Consider the following 9072-nt stretch of genomic DNA (forward strand, 5'->3'; position numbering starts at 1 on the left):
ACCGCACAAAATAACACCCATAAGATAGGAGTAACCCCACAAAGAAATTCGTGGGGGCAGGAAAGCTGGGCCAGGGGAAGGCAGGGCAATAGGCATCCCCCTGCTCCCCAGATGGTTCATGGAGGTTCACAAAGCCCCACACCAGCCCCCCTGCACAACAGGGGGTTATTTATTTACACAGCAGCTTGTTCTGAACACAGTACAGGGCTGGGGGTGCACACAGGGAGCCCCCTCCCTCTTCTCTCTGCCTTTCTGGGGAAGGGCACCCCAATTGAAACCATCTCCCACTCCCCAAAACAGCCTCTTTTCCCACTCCTGCACTCTGGCCACAGCAGACCCAAGCCAAGCTGCCAGGCCTGGCCTTTACACTGTTCTGAGGCACCTTCCTGGGCCACGAGTCTGTGACAACACACCCCACGAGGTGAGGACAGCCCCAAGGCAGGGCACTAGTGCCATGGGCTCAGTCCATCTTGGTGGGCTCCTTCTTACGCTGCCTGGTCTCCCGGACAATCTTGGCCAGTGACAGGAGAATGGGGACAGCCATGGGCAGGAAGAGTGGGATGTAGATGGCAAATTTCTGATCGTCAGGGAAGTAGAGGAGATGGAGGAGAGATGGGTCAAAGAAAGCCCGCTCTGAGGAGGTGACAGCCTCCTTGCTGGCCTGGAAAGCCGAGTGCAGGTGGCCCACAGCCAGCTTGGCCACAGCAGTCTGCACTGAGGCCACTGCTCGGTACACCTGTGAGGGAATAATGCCAAGGATCAGTCCCTGGCCATGGAGGACCACAGGGACACCCAGCCCACTCCACTGCCCACCTCAGGGTGCCCCAGCCCTACCTCAGAGGCAACATCATCCTTGATGACGATGTTCCCGATCTTGTCCAAGAGCTGGGCCAGCGAGGTCAGTGTGGTGGACACAGTGGCAATGTTCTCCACAGTGTGGGCCCAGAGCAGGTGGTCCAGTTCCCAGTCGGCCAGCCCCTCATTCCCTGGGCTTTCCAGCAGGAACTCTGGGGGCAGCTCTTCCCGAGACAGCCCAAAGAGTAACCTGGGAGTAGAGGGGAAGGTCCCAGCCCATACCACAAACTTGCATTTCTACAAGCTCCCTGCTCTTATTCCCTGCTATGTTCAGTACCCATCCTGCTTAACTGCCTCCTGGATTTGGGGCAGGACAAGCAAACCCTCCTACCTTAAGAGATGGGAGATGTGCCAGCACTCCTGACCATGGAGCAGTGATGGCCAGTAGCCAGCACCTCAAAGGCCACAAAAAGCCACCTTCAGCCTTCCAGAGCCCACAGTGTGAGAAGCAAATGAGTTGCTTGGGTCCAGCCTGCTCTGACCCCACTGATTTCCACATGGGCCAGGAGAGCACAGAGAGGTACAGAGAGAGAAGAGAGCATCCTCACCGGAGCTGGGCCAGGAAAACCTCCATCACTCGTGCCATGTCCACGTCCACGTGCAGCGGGAGAGAGGCTTGGGGGGAAGCAGGGGCTTCAACGTTGTAAACCTGCAGGAGAGCATGGCAGTGAGGCACAGCTGGAGCCTCGGGGCTGGCAGGGTCACCAGCTGGGAACGGGGAGCCACCACCTTGTCCGAGCACTGCCAGCACCCCCATGGTCCCGTACCATGATGCCACCCCAGCGGGGGCTGTGGAAGGCGTTGGTGCTCACTGGGGCTCCGTCCTTGTCGTGGATGTACAGGGGGGAGTGGGAGCGCTCTGGCACATACAGCAGGAAGTTCAGCACGGGGTAGAGTGAGGCAGCACTGGAGCCTGCAGTGGGACAGAGTCAAAGAACTCTCCTGGCCAAGAGACAGCAAGAGCAGCCCAGAGCCCAGCTCCTTCTTCACAGCCAGCCCCAAGCAGAACTGCAACACTGGCAGGTCTCAGTCACCCTTGCTCCCATCCAGAGCTGGCGGGGAAAAAGGGCACAGGTCACAGGCACAGCTGTCCCCTCTCCCTCAGCAGAGCCAGGTCCCATGAGGCAGATCTCAGTGATCCACACAAGCATGGCGCTCACCCAGGCGAGCCTCCACGGGGTTGATGACGTGTGGGAGGCTGTGAGCACTCAGGAGAAAGCTGGAAGATTCCTTGTCATAGCGTGGTGTCACTCCTAGGACAGCATAGTACAGGATCTGCGGGCACACAAAGGACACGTTGCTGGCAGAGAAGCGCGTCCCAGGGCACCCGGGGAGCCCAGGGCTGGGCTCTCCCTACTGCCTCTCCCAGACCTCACCTGTGAGTCCACAGAGAAGTTGGCCACCAAGCTCAGTTTGTCCAGGACGGGCTTCACGTAGCGGTTCACGGCCCCCTCAATGTCCCAGTCCACGGCGTGGGACTTGGGGTCAGGGTTCAGCAGGCTGAAGGTGATCTCATACCCTGCCAAGGACCCACGGCCTGTGAGGCACCAGCACAGCCAGCACCGTCACAGAGCTCCCCAGAGCAGCAGGATCTGACCCCTCCTCCCTGGCCTGCCCCAATGCAGAGTCACACACCAGTGCCCCATCACAGCAATCACAGCACAAACCCTGCCCCAGAGACACTGCAAAGGGAAGACCCAAGGGTCTGTTAGCCCAGAAGACACACAGGGATGCTACAAGTGGAGCAGAGAGGGGATCTCCCCCAGGAAAAGCGGGCTTTCCCCAGGTCAGGTCCGTACCCAGGCTGGATTTCAGGGAGCGCCGCGCGTCGGGGCTGAGCCGGCTGTCGGGCACGCGGTCCGAGAGGGCGGCGGTGATGGAGGTGGCCGTGAAGGACATCACCTGTGTCACCTGCCGGAGGCGGGCGTGGAGGGCAGCCAGGCCCCTCTCGGCCCTCACCAGGGCGCTGCGGTGCCTCCCCACATAGACGCTGGTGCCCTGGGGAATGGGCAGGAGAACACCTCAGTGCCACCTGTGACAACCACCTGTGACACATCCCTCCCCCCGGGGCATCTCTGAGGGGTGAAGCACCTCCTACCTGAGGCAGGAGAGAGGAGGTTTCGGGGACCACGTACATGGTCAGGGAGCCCATCGAGACGTCCTGCAGCGGGCGCAGAGCAGCGTCAGCCTCTGGGGAACACAGAGTCATCAGCAGGGTGGGAATTTCACTCCAATTCCCACTCTGAGACACAGCAATGTGCCCTTTGCTCAGCAATGACGAGGTGCTCAGCACCTCTGCTCACCAGTCCCTTGCTCCAGTACCTCGTGCAGTGGCCGCAGCCAGAGCTGCCTCCTCCTGGGCCGTGGTGGCCCGATAGGCCATCTCATAGCGGGATGTGACGCTGGTTCTCACTACAGGGGGATAAAGCTGAATGAATCTGCTAATCCTGGTCCCCAGGCCCCTCAGAGGTGGCTCAGAGGGACAAGGTGCAACCCCAGGAGGACACATGCCGCAAGGTCCTTTGGGCACCAGCGGGTGACCCATCATGGCACGTGGCATCAGCTAGTCAGTGCAGGCAGCAGAGCAGCCCCTCATCACCCAGGCACATCCCACCCTCCCAGGGCTCCCTCGTCTACATCCCCAGGGAGAGAAGCTGGTCCCTTCCCTGAAGCACAATGGAGACCTTGTTGTCCCCTCTGCTCCCCGCACTGCCGGCTCAGGGCAGAATCGTGCTGGTGAACGTGGGTTTGGGGTCTGGGGAGCTCCGGGCTGCCCGGGAGAGAAGCTACGGGTAGGCTCAGACCCCTCGGGGAAGAACGAGGGTACCCAGGAGGGACAGATGGGGCAAGGACAGCCAAGGGGGGGCGGGGGTGTCTCTCACGGTTCACGGAAATCTTCATCTCCTGCACGTCCCTGAACGGCAGCGGGCTCGGCAGGTCCCCGGGCACGGACCCCGGGCTGAAGACCACGGCGACGGGCACGACCAGCTGAACCTGCACAGTGGCAGCGTCAGTGCGGGCCCACGAACCCCCGAGCTCACACCGGACCCGGCCCCTCCCGGCGCTCACCGGCTGCTGGCCCAGCCCGTCGATGTCCGCGTAGGGCAGCGCGGCGCGGTAGGTCTCGGTCGTTCTCCACCACAGCGGCAGCCCCAGCACCACGGCGATGGCCGCGAAGGACAGGGCGGCGCGCCGGCCCCGCGCCCGCTCTGCAGGGACAGCACTTCAGCACCGGCCCGGCTCCCTGCGGACCGGAGTCGGGGGACTGGGGCCGGGAGACAGCGAGCGAACGAGCGCCAGACCGCCAACCCCACCAGTACCTGCTTCATCCGCCGCCATCGCCGCCGCCGCCATTTTCACTTCCTGGTCCGGCCGAGGGGCGTGGCCTGCGCCCAGCCAAGCCACTCAACGCTCGCTATGCCCAGGGCAGCCAATAGGCGCGGAGTGCGCCGCTCTGCACAGACGGGCGGGCAGAAAAACCAATCAGACCATGCCCCGGCCTTGAGGAGGCGGGCCTTACGCTCTACGAGTGCCGCGGAGGGACACTCCGAGTGCGCGGGGGTCGGGGGGAGCCTCCGGTGCAACGTCAAGCAGCGGGACTGGGAGATGGGAGGACACAGGGACTGGGGAGGAGAGGGGCTGCTCGAGGGCTCCTCATCCGCCCCGTGGCCCATAGGGACAGCCTAACTCACAGAGCCGAGCTCACAGAGCCTCCCGATGGCTGTGGGTGGGCTGAGACCAGGCACAGCTCATTGCACCAGTGAGCACAACAGGCTGCGGGAGGTGCCCGGAGCGGGCGGGGGTACTGGACAGCCCGGAATGGGGCAGCTCGTGGTTCCCGGGTGCCCTGCGGCGAGGAAGGAGGCGGCGCAGCGCTGTCTCTACCATTTATTCGTTGTTAGGCTATTTGGTACACGGGGTGCACACACGGCGAACACAACACAGGCGCCCCCGAGGGCGGCGGCGACCAGGACTGCAAAGCTACGGCAGGGCAGGGGCACCCCCAGGCCTCCCCTCCTGCCCCCCCACGCGGCCTTGCCCTAATCCCCCTCACTGCCCGGCCGGAGCCCCCTGCCAAAGGGGCACCCGGGTGGCTCCCTGCAGGGCCCGGGGGAACCCGGACCCCCCACTCCAAGCGCGGGTGCGGCGGCGTGGGGCCGGCCCGCGGGGCGCGCTCCCCTTCCCCTCCCCGCGTGGTGGCTCCCCTGGGTGGCTGGGGTGGAAGCGGGGTGTGAGCGGTGGCGGGGAACGGGGCCGGGGTGGGGGCCGGCGGGGTGCCCGGCCGGGGCTCAGTATGCGTGGTTGGCCACATAGAGGGACTGCCCGGCGGCCCCCGAGTCGTCCCCGCTGCCCTCGTACTTGCCCAGCGCCGCCAGCCCATTCACCTGCGGGGAAAGGAAATGTCAGTGGTTTCCCCCCACCCCTTGGGGTGTGGCCCTTGGGGTCTCCCAGTCCCTGGGGTCACAGCCTTTGGCATCCCCCTCCCACAGGGACAGGGCTCTTGGTGTCCCCCATCTCACTGGGCACAACTCTTGGTGTCCCCCATCATCCCACAGCTGATCTGGTCCTTGGCACCCCCCACTCCCCTACTGGGGACACAGCCCTCACTGTGCCCCGTGGAGGCAGTACTGTGTCACCTCCTCAGGGACTACGGTCCTTGGCATCCCTTGTCCCATGAGGCACAGTCCTATCACCCTGTGGGACACGGTCCTCAGCATCCTCCCCTCCATGGGTTCACAGCCCTCAGTGTCCCCGCCATTCTGGGGGATACAGTCCCCTCTATCTCTCCACCACCCCATGGTGGCACAGCCCTTGGCGTCCCTACCACCCCAGGGGACACAGCCCTCAGCACCCCCTCCCAGGAGGGCCACCCCCATCACCTCTGCACGCTTGACAAACTCCTCGGTGGCGGCGTCAGCGTTGTCCCTCTGCCCACGCCAGGCGCTGAGCGCCGACGCCTGCAGCGCCCGCCCGTAGGAGAAGGTGAGGGCCCATGGCCGCACCAGTGGGCACGTGTTGATGGCATTGAGGTTGATGGAAGCCTCCTCCTCACTCTGACCCCCAGACAGGAAAGTGACACCTGCAGAGAGGAGGGTTATGGCACTGGGCGGGGGGACGCAGGCCATCCCCCTCCTGGTCCCTGCCACATCCCAGGGCTGGTACCTGGCACGGCTGGGGGCACAGTGCGGCGCAGAGCGGTGACAGTGGCCATGGCAATCTCCTCGGGGCTGTACTTGGTGGGGCAGGAGTGACCGGGGGTCACCATGTTGGGCTTCAGCAGGGTCCCCTCCAGGTAGACATGGTGATCGCTCAGTGCCTTGTAGACAGCTGCCAGCACCTGGGGAGGATGGGCAGTGTGGAGTCCCCCCAGCAGGACACAGCACAGCATGGTGCCCACCCTGCTGCCACCCCACCACTCACCTTCTCCGTCACATACTGGCACCGCTTGAGATCGTGGTCACCATCAGGCAGGATCTCTGGCTCCACGATGGGCACGATGCCGTTCTGCAAACAGCAGGCAGATGCCATCACGGTGATGTCGCTGGGCGTCCCCCAGCCCCATGGCTGCGTGGGACAATGCCCATATCCAGGGAGCGATGCTCACCCCCAAGGCTCAACACCAAAACCCTTGCCAGCGATGCCCAGCCCCACGGGGGGATGCCCGGCCTGGGAGGGTCAATTCTTGACCCCATGGAGCAATGTCTCTTTCTGTGAGGTGATGCCCAGCCCCACAGAGCAATGCCTGGCCCCATGGGCTGATGCCTGATCCCATGAGTGATGACCACCCCACGGGGCAATGCCCAATAACCCACGTGAGGTGTTACCTAGCGCACGGGTCACGTCCCGCCCCACCCATGGGATGATCCCCAGGGGTCATCAATGCACAGGGTCAATGCTGAGCCTCACGGATCTGTGCCCGCCTCCATGGGGCAATACCCGCCCACACAGGTTAATACCCATCCTACAGGTCACTGCCCACCCCATGGGGCGATGCCTGGCCCCACACACAGACCTGCTGGCAGATGCTGGCGTAGCGGGCCAGGACGTTGGCGTTCTCCATGATGGCGAGCGCCGAGGGGGTGTGCTCGCTGATCTTCAGCACGCAGCGCCACTTGGCAAAGTCAGCCCCATCCTTCTTGTACTGGGCACAGCGCTCCCACAGCCCATCCAGACCTGTCGGGCAGTGCATCAGCCCCACAGCCCCAAACCCATGGCCACAGACCTCCCGGCCCCAGCCCCAGCCCCAGCCCCTGCCCGCTCTACCTACCCTGCGTGGTGGTCTCGCCATCTGTCCCAGCCAGTGGCACAACACCCTTGTCCACCTGTGGAGTGAGGGGAAGGCGGTGCTGAGCCCCCGCCAGCACCCTCCAAGCACCCTCAGCACCCCACAAACCCACCGGACATCCCCCCACACCTTGATGCCCACAACGATGCCCTTGTCCTTGATCATCTGGACGAAGGGGGTGCCATCATCAGCCTTCTGGTACATGGTCTCATGGAAGAAGATGACCCCCCCGATGCATTTCTTCACCCGGCTGTCGGCGCTGAAGAGGATCTGGCGGTACAGCCGGCGGTTCTCCTCCGTGTTCTCCACTCCAATCTGGTTGAGGCGCTTTGCCATGCTCCCTGAGGGCACCCAACAACCTCGTCAGCCTCCAGAGTGGGGAAAAGGGGTGGCGGGGCAGATCTCCCCTTTCCCCAAACTGACCTACGGACTCATCGGCTGCCAGGATGCCCTTCCCGGGGGCCACGATCCGCAGCGCGATGTCCGACAGCTCCTTCTTCTGCTCGGCCGTGAGCGCGGGGTGTTGGTGCGTCATGGTGGCGGTGGCTGCGAGCGCACGGGGACTGAGTCACGCACCACCGGGGCGGCTCCCGAAACCACACGTACCCCCCTCCTGCGGGGGCCCGGGACCCTCCACGGGGCTGGGACCCCCGCCCCACCGGTCAGGGGTGTTGTGTAAGCCTCGTGGCGGGCATTCGTGGAGGATGCCGGGCAGTTCCCAGCCATTTTGCTGCCTTGCCAGCCCGCCCCCAGCCCAGCCATCTTGAGGGAGCGCAGCTCCGCGGGGACCGGGGCAGGGCCCCGAGGGCACGGGGATGGGGATGAGGGTACCCTGGGGCCGGGAATATCCCGCGGATGATAGAAACAGCCCGGGGATGGGGATACCGGGGGGCCGGAAATACCCCGGGAAAGAGGGAAGAAGAGACCCCAGGGAGGCACTACATGCGTCTGGCGGTCCCCGGGGCTTGGGGGACGCCGGAGATGGTGATACCCCAGGGCCGGGGATACCCCGCGGAGAACTACGCGGGGCATGACGATAACCCGGAAGAACGGAAATACCCCGGGAATAGGGAACGGGGAGACGCCGGGGGGTACAAGCCGGGAATGGAGGTACTCGGAGTTTGGGGTACCCCAGGGATGGCGATACACTGAGGCTGGCGCCGTCGCGGGGCCAGTGATGCCCCTGGGGGCAGCGCATTCCCCGGCCGGCACCATCGAGGCTCGAGCTCCGCCAGCGCACGGGGAGTCTCCGGGGTCTCCCTGACCCCCCAACACCCCCATGTCCGGGGGTTCCTCTGCCCTGGAGCCCCCCAGCCCTGCACGACCCCCCGGGATGCCGCACGGAAACATCCCAGAGGCTCGGCGGGGCTGCCGCCTCCCGCCGCCGGCGTCCCCCGGCTGCCCCCCGGCAGCTCCCCCCAGCCCCCCGGGCAGCTCCCCCCAGCCCCCCGGCTCCCCCGTACCGTGTAGGGCGGCGGCGGCGGGCGCGAACTGCGGGCTGAGAGCTCCGACCCCCCGGTAAATGTGGCTGCGATGCCGCAGAGCTACGTGACCGGCGGGGCGGCACCGGGCAGGACCGGCCCCCGGGCCCGCCCCCCGCCGCCCCCGCCCCCGCCGGCCACAATCCCCCCGCCAGGGTCGTGCCTCCTCTCCCCCCCCGCCGGCGACAACCCCCGCGCTGGTTGGGACCCCAGGGTGACAACCCCGGGCTGGGGACCCTGTTGTACCTCCCCTTTGCAGCCCCTCGCTGATGATGGGGACCCCTCTGTGCTCCCCCCACACTCAGAGTCCGGGGACACAGCTGAGTCACCCCCTGCCATGGGCAGGGCCCCCTGTGCCACACAGGCACCCCGCTGTGCCACCACCACTTGCTGCTGGAGACCCTTCTATCCCACAGACCCCTGCCTGGTTATGGGCAAGGACCTCATCTG

General features: G+C 65.1%; 2 protein-coding genes across 2 annotated transcripts; both read right to left on the reverse strand.

The window, feature by feature from the left end:
* Positions 1–135: 135 nt before the first annotated feature.
* PIGS (phosphatidylinositol glycan anchor biosynthesis class S) lies at positions 136–4237 on the reverse strand. Its single transcript, XM_027726771.2, has 12 exons — positions 4176–4237; positions 3925–4064; positions 3738–3849; positions 3178–3267; positions 2954–3045; positions 2655–2853; positions 2232–2374; positions 2016–2130; positions 1623–1768; positions 1404–1504; positions 835–1045; positions 136–736 (listed from the first exon to the last, which is right to left on the reverse strand). The coding sequence occupies exons 1-12, from the start codon at positions 4207–4209 to the stop codon at positions 461–463; spliced, it is 1659 nt and encodes a 552-aa protein (XP_027582572.1). The 5' UTR covers positions 4210–4237; the 3' UTR covers positions 136–460.
* Positions 4238–4728: 491 nt separating this feature from the next.
* Positions 4729–8704, reverse strand: ALDOC (aldolase, fructose-bisphosphate C). Its single transcript, XM_027726772.2, has 9 exons — positions 8605–8704; positions 7565–7687; positions 7271–7482; positions 7124–7178; positions 6869–7029; positions 6277–6360; positions 6019–6193; positions 5736–5935; positions 4729–5240 (listed from the first exon to the last, which is right to left on the reverse strand). Exons 2-9 carry the CDS (start codon positions 7674–7676, stop codon positions 5145–5147), a joined length of 1095 nt encoding a protein of 364 aa, XP_027582573.1. The 5' UTR covers positions 7677–7687; positions 8605–8704; the 3' UTR covers positions 4729–5144.
* Positions 8705–9072: the final 368 nt, after the last annotated feature.

The sequence above is a fragment of the Pipra filicauda genome, unplaced genomic scaffold (assembly GCF_003945595.2).
Source record: "Pipra filicauda isolate LSUMZ 115617 unplaced genomic scaffold, ASM394559v2 scaffold71_size5581439_pilon, whole genome shotgun sequence".
Lineage (NCBI taxonomy): Eukaryota > Metazoa > Chordata > Aves > Passeriformes > Pipridae > Pipra > Pipra filicauda.